The 18,870-nt window shown below is 39.6% G+C and overlaps 1 protein-coding gene across 6 annotated transcripts in view; it reads left to right on the top strand.

The window, feature by feature from the left end:
* Positions 1–18,870, top strand: part of LOC137369376 (coiled-coil domain-containing protein 171-like) — a 285,974-nt gene that overhangs the window by 66,275 nt on the left and 200,829 nt on the right. For all 6 annotated transcript variants that reach the window (XR_010974938.1, XM_068030508.1, XM_068030505.1 and 3 more), the window contains 5 exons: positions 685–777; positions 2,489–2,649; positions 2,872–3,010; positions 5,468–5,570; positions 14,627–14,733. Coding sequence is in view for 5 of the 6 variants with exons in the window: in XM_068030508.1 (XP_067886609.1) it covers positions 685–777; positions 2,489–2,649; positions 2,872–3,010; positions 5,468–5,570; positions 14,627–14,733 (603 nt within the window). In the remaining variant the exon portion in view is untranslated. The remainder of the gene's footprint in view (positions 1–684; positions 778–2,488; positions 2,650–2,871; positions 3,011–5,467; positions 5,571–14,626; positions 14,734–18,870) is intronic.

Below are 18,870 nucleotides of genomic sequence, written 5' to 3'. Positions count from 1 at the left end.
TCAATTGAAGCATTCAAAAGGGAATTAGGCAGTTATATCAAAAGGAGCAATGTTCAGGGTTATGGGGAAAAGGGAGGGGAATGGAACTGAGTGAATTGCTCTTTCGGAGAGCCAGTGCTGACACGATGGGCTGAATGGCCTCCTTCTGCACTGTAACAATTCTGTGATTCTGTGACTCGTAACTGCACTCTGAAGTGGCCGAACAAGCCACTCAGTTGTCAAGGCCAATTAGAGATGGGCACATCCCATGAAAGAATTTTTAAAAGTTTGTTGTTTACACAATTGAGTTTTCTTGGATAAAATTGTATGGCAATATTGCAGACTCTGTATTAAAGATTATGGCATGGAAATTCTGTGGGGGAGGGGGTTCTCCCAGTCTTCTACCATAATTCCAGTGGGACACTGGAGGTACCTCCAGGGAAATGGTGGAAAGGGATTAAATTATATATTTGCACTGTTTCCCTGGGGGTTCTATTAGTGTGCTACTGAGGTTAAGGCTGCAGGCATAAAACCTTCAGTATTTCAGGCCAATATGTCTAACACACCAGTAGCTAGGCTGACCCAAGACAAACACTTCAGAATTCAATGTTACAGTTAAAAGAAGAAAAAGAGTAGAATTATCTATGAACTTTAATTGTCTGCAACCCCTGAGTTAATAAATCTGACAATTGCTTGTTTTTTTAGGTATTGCAACAAAGAGTGAAGACATTGGAAGAAAACATTGAGGCAGAAAGAGCTGCACACCTGGAATCAAAATTTAACTCTGAAATTATTCAGGTAAAGCTAAACTATCCTTTATTCATTGTTTAAAATACAGGAGAAAATAGTCAATTTTTTATGCAGCAGGTACAAAACTTATTTTTCATTTAAAAAAAATTCTTATTGTTTCATCAAAACAAAATTAATTTCACAAACTACTTTTGAGTGTTTAGTATAGATATTTGAAAGTGAAAGTTAATACAAGTATATATAGGCCCCATTTTAGATCAAAAATGTTCAGGAAAAATGTAGTTCCATGTACACCACAGTCATTCATTTGGTTTTGGAGCATCACATATTTGGGTATGTACCTTCACAAGGATCACACTGCTACACTGTAGACCTCAGAACATTGGTTTTAATGAAGCTGCTTTTAATCATATCTGCTGTCAAAGAAGAGCGATATATTGGAGTGTTTACAAGACAAAAATCTCTGGTACAGATTACTGCCTCCACTGTAATCTATTATGGTGACCCTTCAAATTTGATAAGTTGTCCTTACTAGGTGGGAATACGTTAGGGTCCTGTGCAGTCTGTTGACTTTGGAGACTTGGTTGTAACATTAGACATTGAGTAGTAAATGTGCATATGTGAAATATATTTACCTGTATTGTCTGTTAGGCATTTCATACTAAAATTCATGCATGTATCACCATAGCCACCACTGTGGACAGTCAGAAATTTCTATTGGACTACACTGCTGTACATAATGGAATGTTGGCACGCGGACTTTAAATCTTAATTTCAAGGATACAACAGAGTTCAAATCACCTATTGCTTAATTGTCAGTTTTCTGGTTTATAAAGATGACTCTTGATCTATATTACCAATGTTGTGGTATGTTGAATAGAAAGATCTCCGCCACGTTTGATCAGTGTTATACCTAACATTAGATCACATATTTACTGGACGAAAAATTGCAAAACCATCCCGAAAATCACAAGAATATTTCATCCAAAAATAACAGTCTGCATATTTTAGTGTTAGTGACAGTAGTCAGCTGTTCATAGATGATTTGTGTCTATTGAAATGTTTGGTAGAAATAATTTTAGGTTGTAAAACAAGCCACAGCCAAATCTTAGAACCTTTGCTACTATAAAAGCTAATTTGTATTTAATTTATCATGACATAATTTATTCTCAAGCAATTTTTTGAAAGGTATAAATTATAAAATGCATGGGAGTAAAATTGGTCTGCATTAGCAGTGCAAAATGGTCTTATAGTGAATCAGCAGCCAATTTTTCACCTCGCCAGTTTTTATTTTCCATTGATTTAGAAAATATTGCCAAGATTTTTAATTTCAAACCAAGTGAGGCTAGGAAACAAGTCTCCAAAAAGAACTTGAATTATTGGTCTGTGATTGTCAGTGGAAAGAAGATTGGACGCAGTGGAAAACCGGCTGCCGATTCACTATGAGCCTGTTTCGTGCTGCTGGCGTAGAACAGTTTCAGCCCCTGTGTCTCTTTTACATATGCAGTAAATATTCATCCATCATAAAGTCATTGAAAGTTAAAAAAATTTATGTTGTCACTTAGAGAGGTAAGAGTTTATATAAATGATTGATTATACCCATAATGTGCAGAATGCTCTGTTTCTTTGGATTATGTTTTGATGGTATACACACCTGAAATAAGTGATCACAAACTAGAATTTCTGAGATTTGATCAAAATATTTTTTGCTGCTGATTTTTGGTTGGGCCAATTTTTTGATTTTTTTTTTCTTGTATAGTTGCGTATCCGTGACCTCGAAAACATGTTGCAAGTGGAAAAGTCAAGCCATGTAGATGCAGCATTAAATTTGGACCTGATCAAGCAACAATTCAGAGATGTAGAACTCTCGTATGAAAGGGAGAAAGCAAAAGCTGTAGAAACTACTAGTCAGTTACAGAGGTAAGATTTTATATAAATGATTATATCCCATAATTTGCAGAATGCTCATACTTTGGATTATGTTTTGAGGATAGTGTTGGAAATAAGTGATTTCATTGCTAAATTACACAAGTTAACAATTAAGGATAACCTGTTAAATTATGGAAGTACAATTTTTATAAGTTTGCTTTATTTGGCTTTAAATGTACAAATATTAACAACTTAACCTGCCATTTTCTTAAGATTACAAAAGGAATGTACTATAACAAAAACACAGTTGACAGCAGAGGTTGAAGAAAAGAACAATATGATTGCTGACCTTTCAAAACGGCTTCAAGGCCAGGAGGAAAGTTTAGAAAATCTTCAGGATGAACGAACAAAAGTAAGAAACTTTGGAGAATATGGAGCTGTACAGTATCCAGAGTTTTTGGTACATTAAGCTTGTTTACTTGCAAGGTTATAATGGCTACATTTATTATAAGTACTGGAAAAAAATGATGCCGTAGGGAGTGGATGGCCCATTGTAGTATTGCTTGCAGACACTTGAGTTTATATGTATCTGTTTCTACCTACGAAGATAGTAAATGAACTGAAGTTCAGCTAGTCTTGAGTGAGCCCCTGTTGGTTAAAAATTGGTTTTAAATTTGGCACTAGAGTGCTGTTTAGGAGTTTTTTAAAAGTTTAATCACCCACATACAAAGCTTCTAGCCAGCACTAGTTCTTTTTCAATCCTGGTAAGTTTAGGCATTGTCATTTGCTACAGAAAATAAGTTTCATACTTTTATGAAACAAAAACAGAAAATGTTATAAACACGCAGCAGGTCACTCAGTTGCTGTGGAGAAAATGGACAAGTTTACATTTTGAGTGTGGGTCCTCTTTCAAACTGAGCCATAAGAGGTGAATCAATATATTACAGTCAGGGAAAAGGGGGAAATGTATATAGTGAAAAGATATGTGAGTAAATACTTGAGATTTGGTTGACTTGGTAGGAAGTGGGGGGGTGGTGGGGTGAAGCTAGGAATTAAATATTTGGAAGACCAAAGCCATTAAAGGGGAGCAGGACTAAGCATACCTTGCAATGAATGGCTAAACCACTTTTCTGCCATATCCATTTAAGTCCGCATCCCTGGACTTAAGGGAGAGGAGATGAGAGCCGCACCAGTGGGAATGGCTAGGGCAAGAGAGAGTAATGGCTTTAATGGGATGGAGGTAAGGGTGTGGTTGAGCAGATTGGTAGCTGTGCAGAATGTGGTAAACGAAGCGCCAAAGGCGAGACAGTTAGAATTTCATATGTGGATTGTGAGTTTCTTCCAGGGGCGGATACAGAAGTAAATGGGGTTCAGAAGGGTAAGGGGCTTGTGGGTGGAGAGTTATAAAAGGAAGTGATCAGAGATGCCCTTATCTGGAATTGATATGATGGGAGTAGCAAAGCCATGTGAGATGGAAAGGTCAAGGCAGTGGTTGAGGAGTTTATATGGAAGCAGCGATTAAGGGAGGATAAGAGGCCAGTAAACTCGGAGAGAGAGCATGATGAATTGATATGGAGGTTGAAATCACTGAGGATGAGAAATTGCTCAGTATAGAGGCTGAGGGAGGAAAGCAGCGTAGATAGCTCGGTGGCAGCATTTTTATGGCACTTGCCAGGGTGATGGAGGTGGTGATTGTGGTGAAGAATGAGGATTTTAAATGAGAGGTAAGATTATGTAAATTTTTAACTTTTCTTTCAAAAAACAATGATAACATTGGTTAAATTGCGTTTTATTCGCCATGGTTTATTTTTTAAGTTTAAGAGGACTATTATGGTTAGCTTTGCTTTAGATACACTCCAACTTTTAATAGCTTGTGCTAGAAATTTGCTGCAAAGTTGAGAATGACTACATAATAGTATGATGAATTAACTTGCTTTTGCCTTTGTGGTTATGGGATCTTGTTACAAGCCTGTTTTTAGCATTGAATTTGTTAGTTACGCTTCTGTATTGTGTTTTTCTGTTGACTCTTTGAGCAACAAGTAGAATAACTTGCTGTGGGAGGAAAATATTTGCATAGGTCACCCTGCCCAGTAATAACTATACCTTCTCTTGGAGCGGAGACACAGAACTGTCTGCAACTTGCTCACCTGTGCTTCCATTGGGAAAGGCTGTACAGAGTCTTTACTAGCTTCATTTATTTCACTGTTTAACCAGTGTATATATTTTACATTTAGTTCATTTTATTTTAATGTGGCTGAATTTTAGGCACTGATTTTGGTATGAGTATAGATTTCTGGAATTTACATTTTTGAACAATGATGGGTGCTATTTAAAAAAAAAAGACAAGCAGAGTAGTACAGGATTGCTACGTCCATAAATAATTTGACATATATCATCATCAGAATGGCCTGTTCTAATTTAATAAAGGTTATGTATTTTATTGGTGAAATTTAAGTAAGTTTGTTCTGCTTTTGAAATATTGTACCAGAGCAGGAGCATTAATTGTTTCACTTCCAGGGGAAGCAAATATTTCTCCAGATATTCTTTTGATGTTGAAATTAAATGTTCATGCTGTTCCACTTGCTGTGACTAAAGATAAATGTACAGAGCTATTTCTGTGCTACATTCATGATAAATTATTAACTCTTTTAATGATTACACTGTACAGATTTTCTGTTTTTTAGTTATATATGTATCTGCATATGTGTTTATTTTATTACTTTAACCAAGTGAGGTCATGCCTATTAGATAATTTATTTGCTTGTCTCTCCTGTTGAATGTTTCCATTTTTGGTTATGTTTTAATCTGTAAATACAATTGGATCCTTATGTGTAGAAGCATAGTAACATTTTAATTATCTTCCTACAAGGCAAAAAAGCGGCAGGCTTTCCTGGAAGAGACATATGGGGGCAGCATGAGAGAGCTGGAACTCCTTTTGGACAATTTTGCTGTGTCAGGCCTACGAACGTCAGGTTAGTTGACATTATGAAATGACAGATGCAGCTGTCAGTGTTCCAAGAGCCACTGCATTGTGGGAATTTTGCAGATGCCTCTGTAATCCCTCTTCTCAACATGCTATGATCTGATGACAAGATAAGAGTGGTCTTCACAGCAGTGCAGTGGCCAAGCAGGCTGAGAAAAGGTGACAGAATGTGGGCCTGGTGCTGGTGTGCCAGAGCTTGATTTACAAGTGCCAGGGTCAGCTTGACAGGCAGTAAAGAGCAAGCTTGCTGGCTTATAATTCCTGCAGGGAACAGAGCCCCTCGCAGATTTATAAGTAAAATACCTGGAAAGGAACCAGATGTTTTTTGATGTTACTCGAGCCAAAATGCTGTAGCATCTCAAGCAACTTAGTAGTTGCCAACTCAGGAAGGTTATTTAGGACAACAAAGAGTGTTGTTATCTCAACACTTAAAAATAATAGAAGTGAATGCTGTATGTGGAGCATTGAAAAGCTTTTCCATGATAGACCATGATGAAACATTCTTTTTATGTTCTGGTGAATATTTACATTTCAGTAGATCATTTGTGGTTTAATGCAGTAATTTTTTGGATGTACCGTCTAAGGGTTCTGTTGGAAGCAACCTATAATGCATTAAACAGACTTTTTCATTAGTAACTGCATGTGGTTAGATATAGCGAATATTTTTGCAGCAAAGAGCATGCTCCTAGTCTCAGAAGTATTAAATCCGAGGAGACAATGGGACACTGCTGCAGTCAAGGTACATGCTACAGTGAGGAATCTGTCTTTTTCATATTTGCTGAGAGTTTACTTAAATCAAGATTCTTTGTGTTTGTGCAATTAAAGGAATGTTCCAGGAAAAGATTGTTGCCTTCATCAGTAAAATACCAACCCTATAATATGATTTTTAAAAAAAATTCAAATCCAGCATACAGTGGTTGGGTGGCCTACTGATTGGGAGCTCCACTTTAATTACATCTCCGGGGCTAGGTGCAGAAGTGTGATGTTTTGTCATTTAACCTTGGCTCTCCTTATTCCCCATTGTTTGGATTGCCTTCGAATTGAAGTCAAAATGAAGTCGTCTTCACGGAGACCAGCCAACCCGAGGTGAATTATAACACATTTTTGTAAAATAGTCCACAGTCCATAATATTAAGGATGATTATTCAAGGTTAGTGATTTGAGTGCCACTGAATGGAGTATTCCTAAAGTTACCATTTTTATTGGTGATTTTTAAAGACTAAATCTTTTTTGAAACCATTTATTTATTTTTGATCTAAATTCTCTTATTTGCTGAAACCAGCATTTTCATATCTTTTGGATTGAACAGTTTGTCAAGTTACTTTACTTGTGATGTAGTTATAAGACAGTGATAGAATAATTGTACATGACCAATAAAATCTGGTAATGCTGCATTTAATGCCATTAGCTGTATACCAGGGCATACATAATTTTGTTATTTTGTTTGCTAATAAATAGAATTATCCAACATTTTGATTTAAACAATGTAACACAACAAAGTTGAAATTTAATGTTTTGTTTTGTCCAGGCTTCTGGATTACTATTCAGTAACATAACCACAAACCACAGTACCCTTCAGCTAATTTAAAGTAAGCAACCTTAAAGTAAGAGTAGACTACAATAACTGAAATATTAAGTTTCACATCACCAAATACCATCCCGATATTATTTTTGAGTCTGTTACCAGTGATTAGCAGTCATTAAGAAAATTCATTCTGAAGTCAAACTAAGTAGCTAATTCACCAAAAAACCCCACAAAACATCAGTTGTTCTTTTTAATCAACTGCTGTTTTGTAACTAGTTAAGTGGCAGAGAGTCATGTTTCCTGCTTGATAATTATCTGTGGGTTTCCAAGAAAGGATGAGATGGGCCAAATGGCTCCCGACATCTGTACTTATCCTTGTGATGTTTATATTTATTTAGATAGCTATGAATAGAGATTGAAGACTGCAGTCCAGTCAGGTCATCCCATCTTTTAGGAACCGTATCCTTGTGGACTTTGAGAAATCTTAACTTGGACTGATGCAAGACCACATGCTTATACATGTCACTTTGGGGCATCTTCGTTCCTTCCAACAGACTCTCTTTGTGCTTCACAGCTAGGGGTTCTCTGTTTAAGAGGAATGGAAAAATTAGACCAGGAATGTTACATATTTCTGTTACTTAGAAGATTGGGCTATCTGTTTCAAAGTGCCAAGAAGTTCCTTAAAAAATGATACAGTCCATGCAGTAAAGCCTATGAAAGCAGCTACATTTATTCATGCCTTGTGACATTATGAAGTCACTGTGTCCTTCTATTTGGCAGGTCAGCTCAATAAGTAAATATTGTTTTCAACTTGTCTCCAATTATTTTTCATTCATATAAGGCTGCAAATCTAGTTAATATTTAAAAAATGTACCATATCTGATAAAATGTGATGATTTTGATTAAACCTTTCTTCTAGTTGATTATCTGTCAAATTAAGCTATTATATTTAAGGGCGGCACAGTGGCGCAGTGGTTAGCATCGCAGCCTCACAGCTCCAGGGACCCGGGTTCGATTCCAGGTACTGCCTGTGTGGAGTTTGCAAGTTCTCCCTGTGTCTGCGTGGGTTTTCTCCGGGTGCTCCGGTTTCCTCCCACAAGCCAAAAGACTTGCAGGTTGATAGGTAAATTGGCCATTATAAATTGTCACTAGTGTAGGTAGGTGGTAGGGAAATATAGGGACAGGTGGGGATGTTTGGTAGGAATATGGGATTAGTGTAGGATTAGTATAAATGGGTGGTTGATGTTCGGCACAGACTCGGTGGGCCGAAGGGCCTGTTTCAGTGCTGTATCTCTAATCTAATCTAATCTATATTAATTCATTTGGAAGGTAGTTTTTGCACCCTATCCATTTAAAATTTAAGCCAGTAGATTAAGTTTATAATTACTGATAAAGCTGTCCTATCCTTTCAAGCATCAGTAGTATCATCCTCTTAGTAATTATTAATGATTATTTTCATTGGTGCAAGGTCATTCCTAATGTTCTCTGCAAGATTACTGTAAATGCTGACAGGAAAGAAGTTGTACTATACGGGAAAGCAATGCCTATATCCATCATGATTTCCCTTTCCCACTACCTGCACACACTTTCTGTTTATTCAAAGCTCAATCCTGCTAGATTCAAAACAAAGAAAACTGCTTGTAACTTTAAAATTACAACCGTTGTGAATGGATTCATTGAATTTAAGGAAGAAGGAATTCACATTCGTACTGTGTTTATCACATTCTCAAGATAAAAATAAGTTGCTTTTATTTAGGACCTTTAACATAGAAAAAAGGAATGATTAAGGCAGGCGGCCAAAAGCTTGACTAAAGAGATGGATTTGAAGAAATCTTAGCCTTAGAAAACGAGGCAGATATGCAGAAGCAACTGTTTAGGGAGGCAACTCTGGAGTGTGGGGCCTAGGCAGCAGCTGCTGGTGGTGGAGTAAAAGGGGGTGAAGGAGGATGTTTAAGGGCCTTGAGTCAGGAATGGAGAGTTCAGGTGCACTAGGACCAAAGGAAATTATAGTCATAGGGAGGGGTGAGTCCATGGAGGGACATAAACACTCAAATAAGAATTTTAAATTTGAGGCATTTGAGGAAATGGAAGCCAGTGAACTCCCATATCTTGGTGCTAAAGGAGCCTCCAGGAGGCTTGGTTTCATCCTTCTGGCCAAATACCACTTTTCCATTCCAGACTCCAAAAAACCCATGTTTAATCAACACTTGAGCACTATTCTGTATCTGGCAGCTCTCAATCCTGGATGGAACACAGAAAAAAAAACTTGTCTACTGGGATATTCCTCTTATCTGGCCTCTGATCGCATTCTGACAGATTTATTGTCTTTATGTGGTCAGTGCTCCTGTTAGTAAAAGGAAGGCATATTTGACTAAAATTTAATTAGCAATAACAAAATAGTGTAAATATTACTATGCCCCATGTTGCTATCAATTTTACCCTCTCTTTCTAAATTCAAAATATGCTCTTCCTCCTTTCAACATGCAAAAAATACACTGCTTTTTTGAAAGCAAGACTCATCTAATATTTTTTTCCCTCAAGATCTCTATACTGTGGAATTTCTTATCTGTCTTTTCCTCTTGCTGTACTCTTCGAGCATTGCATCAGCTGATTTGTCTCATATTTTCATACTTTGTTTCAACCATGATGATATCAAGCCTTTAGATTCTCAATAGGTTTTTTAAAAAGTCTTCTTTTAAATGGGGTCCCACTGTATTATGTTTGATTGTTCTTTATAATATTTTGTTACCTATAATGTAATTTATTTAGTCAAATATGGCTTCCTTTTATTCGTGTCTCCTGTGTTTATAAATGCACATTTGTGAAGTTGAATGTCAGCTCTGTTTAAGTAAATGGATAATTCTATTTTAATTGAAATATGCACTATCTTTGGGGTATTAGTTGACATCTAGCCTTTTGAGGCAGCTGTTTATATCCAGAGGAAGTTTAATTCCCCAATTTAAATGAAATAAGCAAGAAAGAAGCAAGGGCCCAGAAAAGACCACCTTCCCATCTCATTGTTACTGCTGTTCCTAGAACTGACTAGCTTAAGACTGAGGAACCAAATTCCAAATTTGTAGGTGTATCAAGCATTGGTCTGGACTTCACTGGATCGTGCCATTAAAAATATTTTCACTGGAATGGACATGTCCTGGCCTTTCCAACAACTTTTGTGGGTATCTATCATGTAAGTACCCCAGCCTCCCTCTCTTCCATGTAATTCAATGGTTAGTCTCTCAGCAAGATACCAACATAGCGAAGCATCTGGAGGAGCAGGGCAACTCAAACGACAACTTTCTGATATGTGTTTAACTACTCTGTGGTCGCTGAATGCTGTTCCCTAATTTACTCTTCAGTAAAACTGAGTGTTGAAAGCTTCACCATTACTTGTACAACAAAATCGGGGCCTTTAACTCATCAAATAGATGGTTGTGAAGACTGCAGGGAAGATTTCAAAGGAGTGATTTACTGGTACAGTTGGAGATTGTTCATAGCAAATAACTTTTGTCTCTCTGGTACAGGTTGTATTTTTGGACCTTGGTATCCATTTCAGATTTAGTGGGATAAAAAGCTTTGTGTTCATTCCTGAACTCTTTATCGCAGGTGAAATTTCAAGATGGTAACACAATTCAGATGGAACATCCAGAATACTTGCTGATAGATGCAGACCTTAATATATACATAACATATACATAAGAGTTAGGGATTCTTTGTCTTATCTGGTGCCATTTGGGACTTAACTGTTAACGTGCCTGTTTAAACCCCTTTGTTATTCAACTCGCCATCTGTGCCTCCTCTGGTTCATAATTGAGATGTGATTTGGAACAAATTTGAACAAAACTACGAAAATGACTGGTGCTAAACTCTATATGACATCAGAGTAGTCAGTTTTATGAGGAGGCTAAACTACATTCGAAGAGTGAGAACGGTAATGCTTAAAGTAGGCAATTTAACATTTTAGTTACAGCATATTTTCTCAGTAATATCTCAAACCCTTTTAAGCACCAAAAAGAATTGTAGCATCTGTGGGTGTAGCGCTAGATTTGTTTCTTCCCTCGTATTGCATGAATATACCAGGATAAAACACAGCAATTTTGCTTATTTTGAAATCTCAACTGATACATAGCATACTGAAGGGACACACTACTGCTTCCTGAAATCATACCTGTGCATGATAATGCACTCCACCCATGCATACTTCATATTTGGAAACAGAAATTTGCTCCAACTAAATATTTGGAAGAACAAAGCCATTGGGGGGAATTTTATGCTCTCCCCTGCAGCAGATTTGGAGGCGGGAAGAGTATAAAATTGGGTGGAGTGGTGGCGGGGGGCTGTTCCTGCCACCATCCCGCCTCCACCAAAATTTCGTCCCTGGTGGGAAGGCCTGTGAACCGCCTTCCCGTTGCCATTTGAGGCCCTTAACTGGTAGTTAAACCCCAATTAAGGGCCTCTTTGCACCATAGCCGCAATTACCCATGCAACAAGCATGGCACAAAAAATGGTGCAGGCTACTTCCCGGCTCCAGGGGTCGGGGGGTGGGGGGGGTGCGGGCGCGGTAGGTGGGGTCCCTTGTTCAAAGGCACATAGCATTGGAAATGGGGGGGAGGGGGGGGGTCCTGCTGAAAGCCATCCCCTGCAACAACCCCCACCCCGTGAGAACCCCCCGCCCTGACCTACCTGGTTCCAGCAACGCTCCTCGTGTAAGGTTGCTACAGCAGCAGTCACCGCCTCCGAGGTGGTGCTGCAGCTTCCGGCCTCTGATTGGCCAGCAACTCTCCAAGGGTGGGACGTCCGGTGATGGGGTCCTAAATCCTGTGGAAGGCCTGCCGCTCACCACTTAAGTGCCTGATTGACAGTGAATTCGGCGAACCTTCCGGAAAAGAGGTAACGTGGGGATCTAGGTGTTGGTTTCTCAACATCAAGACCCCTGCTGCCAGCATAAAATTCCCCCCATTGTCTTCGATCCCTGCCACAAACTCCACTCCCTAGCCAGTGACTCCATCCCTCTCCCTGGTAACCTTCCAAGGCTGAATCAGACCGTTCGCAACCAAGGTCTTGTATTTGACCCTGAGATGAGCTTCCGACCACATCCGTGCCATCACCAAAACCACCTATTTCCAAAACTGTAACATTGCCCAACTCTGCCACTGTCTCAGCTTATCTGCTGCTGAAACCCTCATCCATGTCTTTGTTACCTCTAGGCTTGACTGCTCTCACGTGCTCCTGGCCTTACTCCCATATTCCACCCTCCACAAACTTGAGGTCATCCTGCCCATATCCTAACTCAAACCAAATCCTGTTCACCCATTACCCCTGTGTTCACTGACCTAACTTGGCTCCTGATTAAGCTGATCATCCAGCTCAGGTAACCTGTTCCTGCTTTCCCCCCCATAGCCTTTGATCCCTTTCGCCCCAAGAGCTATATCTAACTCCTTCTTGAAAAGATACAATGTTTTGGCCTCAACTGCTTTCTGTGGTAGTGAATTCCACAGGTTCACCACTCTCTGGGTGAAGAAATTTCTCCTCATCTCAGTCCTGAATGGTTTACCCCATATTCTTAGACTATGACCCCTGGTTCTGGACTCCCCCACCATCGGGAACATCCTTCCTGCATCTACCCTGTCAAGTCCTGTTAGAATTTTATAGGTTTCTCTGAGATCCCCCCTCACTCTTCTGAACTCCAGTGAATATAATCCTAACCGACTCAATCTCTCCTCATACGTCAGTCCCACCATCCCAGGAATCAGTCTGGTAAACCTTCGTTGCACTCCCTCTATAGCAAGAACATCCTTCCTCATTTAAGGAGACCAAAACTGCACACAATATTCCAGGTGTGGCCTTTTTTTACTGCCTGTTGCACCTGCATGCTTACCTTCACGACTTGTGTATGAGAACACCCAGGTCTCGTTGCATAGTCCCCTGTCTCAGTTTACAGCCGTTCAGATAATAATCTACCTTCCTGTTTTTGCTGCCGAAGTGGATAACCTCACATTTATCCACATAATACTGCATCTGCCATCTCACTCAACTTGTCCAAATCACCTTGAAGCCTCTCTGCATCCTCCTCACAACTTACCCTCCCACCCAGTTTTGTGTCATCTGTAGTTTTCTCCTGCCCTACAACCATCTGATATATCTGCACTCCTCCAATTCTGGCTCTTGCGCTTTCCCGATTTTTACTTGCTGTACCACTGGCGGTCGTGTCTTAAGCTGCTGAAGACCTATGCTCTGGAATTACCTCCTTAAACCTTTCTTCCTCTCTACGTCTCTTTCCTGCTTTAAGGCGCTCCCTTAAAACCTATCCCTTTGACCAAGCATTTAGCCATCTTCCCTAATATCTCCTTACATGATTCAATGTCAAATTTTGTTTGATAACACTCGTATGAAGGGCGTTGGGATTATTTCTTTAATTTTTTTTTTATTTAGAGATACAGCACTGAAACAGGCCCTTCGGCCCACCGAGTCTGTGCCGACCAACAACCACCCATTTATACTAATCCTACATTAACCCCATATTCTCTACCACATCCCCACCATTCTCCTACCACCTACCTACACTAGGGGCAATATGCAATGGCTAATTTACCTACCAACCTGCAAGTCTTTGGCTGTGGGAGGAAACCGGAGCACCCGGCGGAAACCCACGCAGACACAGGGAGAACTTGCAAATTCCGCACAGGCAGTACCCAGAACTGAACTTTGAGGCTGCGGTGCTAACCACTGCGCCACTGATGTTCTACTGTGTTAAAAGCATTATATAACTACAAGTTACTGGGGGAAAAAAATTCCTTTTGCTATTTTTTTCAAACCTTTTCAAGTACCATAGGAAATTTATGTAAATAATAACAGGATCAGGAAATGGGCAAGTTATTGATATAAATTGGGATTATGCCAAATGTGCCAAAAGTACACAAAGTTGCAACTTCCTCTGACCATCTGTCTATTTTGCATAACAACAATTTTTTTCTTGCCCCATTCATGAAAAATAACTGTTGCTCATCAGGTTAGGTTGACTAAATAGATTAGCAATGCAAAGTTTTTAACTTTGCAAATCAGAGATGTAATATCACAATGAATACCTGATCCCATAAATACAAAATTATAAGAAAATAATAGGAATTATATCATTTTTAGCAATTTCTGGGTGACATTAACATAGAAATATTACATTTTGGTGAATGGCTGCAGGGAGGAAATCTGAACAATGCATGGTTAACAGATTGATTTATTGAAAACCTGACTGTTTAAGTATTAACTCTTTTGTGTGTTTTGCTTGTTGTGGAATCCTTGATACTCTGTATGCTCTTCATAACTTCTGACTCATTAAGTATGCAATATCTCCCTGTTCAGTAAATCTATAAATATACTAATAGAGACTGATATTGATTCATTTTGTAAGTTGTTTATGAAATTTAGTTATTTTAGGCATGGTATCTACTTTCTGGCTGAGGATTCTAGCTGTGGCATTATAATACAATATTGAAAAGCTTTACTTGTCTCCCCTTTTCCTTCTTCAGGCAGTCGCAAGGACAAAGAAAAACCCTTAAGCCCCTCTGTTGTCCTTGAGAATTTGAGACATACCTTGACAGATTACCAGAGCAGGCTAGAAGACACATCTAATGAGGTAACACTTGCACTGCTTGGTGCCTAAGATACAGCCCTTGGCCTGCAGCAGTATGTGCTACCCACTCATTACAAAGGTCATGGGAGATTGCAGTGACCACAGGGAGTCCAAGATTGACAGCTTTGCAGATACCTATGGTGTCTGAAGAAACAGCATATAATGTGGCCATAGTGTTTAATCCAAGAAAAACAATCCTTATTACAGGGCCACACTGTCAATTTAGAAAACCTTTTAAGAACACCTTAGGTGGTTTCTCATGCTTATTTTGTGGAATAGGGTGCTAAAGAAATATTTTGATACATCATTGCCCATTTGCTTAACTGGCTGTATGCATGATTGTAACTGCATGTTTATGAACAGAGTATCTGACAATTGACATTCTCTTGAAATGCTTATTGTAAAATGACAGTTACCATGTTAGTGTGTAAAGAGTCTTACTACCTTTCTGAAGATTGTTAATCAAACATCTCAAAATGTTGTGTTCATCGTGTCTATGTGAATTTCTTTCAAAAAGTACAATTAAGGTGGTTTTGTCCAAGTGAGAATTTCAAGGGGCATTGAAAACTGTTAGATAACTGAGAAAATAATTACAATTCTAACTGCTCCAGAAACCTTTTGATCCTTCTGCATCAGGAATGTGGAATAGTATAGTGAATACTTTATGAAAATTCTACCGAGGCCGAACCAAGAGACTTCAAAGTAACTAGGAACATGTTTCCCATGGTGAATTGTTACCAATGAAGATAAATGTCACATGATCCCCAACAGCGCAGAGGGATTGACACAGCAGGCTTTGGCTCAGAAATGTTCTTAGTTGTGAAACAGTGCCAGAGTTAGCAGAGAGGAGTCTAGGAAGGTGGCTCCAGTGAAAGCAAAAGGGAATAGTTTGACAGAAAGAAGAATGAACTGTCAGAGAATAAATCGCAAGCTGTGGCGTCTAACTGATGATCTGCCACTCGACATTCAAGTACAATGGCATGTGACTGACCTCACAGTTGTGTCACAGTGAGGCAGGGACTGACTTATACTGCAGTAGGATTAAAGAGACACTGGTGTCAGCTACTATCGCATTAGACACGAATTTTCAAAGAAAGAAATGGAAAAATAAGTGTTTTGAATATTTTTGATTACCATTCTTGCATTATCCAGTAGCAGTAATTTTAACTTTCAATGATTGCATAAAATGGGTGATGTTGCATCGGGTGCCCACTCATTCCCTGCCCGCTGTTGCTCCCCATTGACGTCAATGCCCCAAGCTGCACCAGTATCACTTAGTCAGTTGTACTGGTTGGGTTTGTTTTAGCTCCGATGACATACTTCCCAACTCCTGTAGACTTGCCGAGCATAACTTCTGGCGGCTAATGATATAGTAATCAATACCATACTAAGGACACTGTCTGGGCATAGCACTATTGAAGTCCAGCCAAGTTTTATTTCCCTATATGTGGTCTGTTTATCTTGCTGTTGTTTGCCACCTCAGTTCTTCCCCTTGATGTGCTGTATTACCCAAGTGCCACTTTGGCCACCAAGGCCCTGTCTGCTTTTTCACACATGTGCAATCATTACTGGGGAGCAGCAGAAAAGTGCTAATTTGTTGTTATTTGAGAGATAAACAGTACCATTTGTGGCCATTCTTGTCCCAGCAATTTGACAACATGATCTGCAGGATAGCAAAACTGGTGGCAATGAGATTAATGAAACTCCTAAAAATAGCTCTCACAAAGCAATCTCCAAGCCTGTTCAAGGAAGAAGAGACATTGGAGTGCATGGACTCTAAGCTAGTAGTTGTGAGGGTTCATAACTGTTAAAACAAGTGGCTTTATGCTTCTGCCATGGAAGGTTCTGCTGAAAATGCCCTTCGGGCTTTCAAACTCTTTATGGTGTTTTAATTCCATGCAGTGACACAGCACATGTGCAGGTTATGGGGTTCTGCACCTTGGGCACCATGTGCTGTATGAATGTTGCCAGGTGCACTCTCTAATGGCCCCGGACACTTTGATGTTCAGAAAGCATTGTTATTTTAAAATCAGGTCGAGCTCCCTCATCAGCTGAGCTGTTTGGCTCCAGTTAATAGATAGCTTTTCCTCCTTTTTCATCATCATCTGCTTGCTTGTGCTCTATCACCTACTACACTGTTCTCAACCTTGCTCTTGAAATCCCTTTGGGGTTGATGTACCTGTGTTACTGTTTTGCAGAATTAGATTGATGGGTGGTGTACGCCATGAGAGGAAAGGTTTCTGTGGGTACTGTAAAATTGGGTGGTAGGTAACTGTCAATGCCATGCATATTTAATGTATTGCAATAATGCAAGGTTAGAGCAGGGTCTCCTACCTTGGCACATCTGTTGAGGTCATTAAACTTTTTGTGGCACTGCAGCTGTATTCACCGAACAGCACTGTTGGCACTTAAATGCACCTCCACCTCTTACCAGCTACTCTTGCTCAGTCATCTTGCTACCTGATGGCCATTCTGTGCTGTACTATTCCTTGATCTTCTACGTCTTGGGAAAAGCAACTGCCTCCTCAGGTACACTTTAAGTAATATTTCTATTGTGCCATCAGAAAATCAAGACACATTGTGTATGCATGCTACATAGTTGGCATTGCTGAAGGTTAAATATTACTTTGTATTCCTTCCCCATTATTAACAACCACAGCAATGCTCCTTTAAACTGTGGCAAGTAATGCCTTTAAAGTGATTTTGTGGCCAGTATGAGCAAATGCCTATTAAGGAATATTACTCATGGTAGGGCTTGCTTATAAAATTCTAAATGTGATGAACCCAAAAATATAGCAATCGGCATATCTGCTGTCAGGCTCATGCTAAGATCACATTTTCTGATATACATTTTATTTTTTATTTTTATTTTAGAGATACAGCACTGAAACAGGCCCTTTGGCCCACCGAGTCTGTGCTGACCAACAACCACCCATTTATACTAACCCTACATTAATCCCATGTTCCCTACCACATCCCCACCATTCTCCTACCACCTACCTACACTAGGGGCAATTTACAATGGCCAATTTACCTATCAACCTGCAAGTCTTTGGCTGTGGAAGGAAACCGGAGCACCCGGTGGAAACCCACACGGTCACAGGGAGAATTTGCAAACTCCGCACAGGCAGTACCGAGAACTGAACCCGGGTCGCTGGAGCTGTGAGGCTACAGTTCTAACCACTGCGCTATTGTTATGATCAGGTGAGGAGGGGCCGAAAGGCTCCCCTCTTTGCCCGCAACAGGGTTTATTTCTTTAAACAGTGGACATTCTTACCAATTCAGTGAGGGTTTAACCCTTTTAGGTGCTATGATCATAAAAGAACTAATCGGACCAGCTTTCTTGAGTTTAAACAAGAAAGACGTTAGTTTATTGTACTTAAAACCAAAACCTGATCTAAGTAAAATAATAAGCCACTCTCCAACTTTCTCTCACGCACACACGCAAGAATCTCATACACACAAATAGGTTACAGAATGAAGAAGAATAGATTGGTTGGATTAGAGTCCAGAACAAATAAAAGAATATACAGTCTGTGGAGTTTGGTATAATAAAAGCAAAATACTGCAGATGCTGGAAATCTGAAATAAAACTAGCAAGTGCTGGCAATACTCAGCAGATCAGGCAGAATCTGTGCAGAGAGAAGCAGAGTTAACGTTTCAGGTCTCTGATCTTTCATCAGAACTGATGGATTGTGGAGTCTTCCAGCTGAACTCGTCGTCCTGAGGTTTCTGGCTGGTAGAGGTGGCCACCTGGTTCAGGATTTTCTTAGAGACAGTTATGTAGATGGTTTACTGCCCGGAGTCTCTGTCTGCAACAGTGATAGACTTGGATGTTTTGTAGCCTGCAGGCAGGGTTAAAATTTACAGTGTTGCCTGGAGAGAGAGAGAGATCCTCACTTGGGTCCTGCACTGGTCAAAAGCAGGTGCTTGTGTGGTCTAGCCAAAAGAAACTCCAAGTTTTCACACAAATGGAGAGACTGTCACATGATTGTCCAATGTATTCTCTCTTTTGCATCTTGATTAGTTCAACTCTTAAGAATTCCAATCTCTCTCTGGACCCATTGTTTCTAAGTTTACCCTTTGAGGTTCGTCTCCACTGGTGTCAATGTTCCAAGATGGCTTTGAATGTCTTGTCAA

The sequence above is a fragment of the Heterodontus francisci genome, chromosome 4 (genome assembly GCF_036365525.1).
Source record: "Heterodontus francisci isolate sHetFra1 chromosome 4, sHetFra1.hap1, whole genome shotgun sequence".
In the NCBI taxonomy this organism is placed as follows: Eukaryota; Metazoa; Chordata; class Chondrichthyes; order Heterodontiformes; family Heterodontidae; genus Heterodontus; species Heterodontus francisci.
Note: the sequence above shows the minus strand (reverse complement) of the source record. Positions and strands in the feature narration are given on the sequence as shown.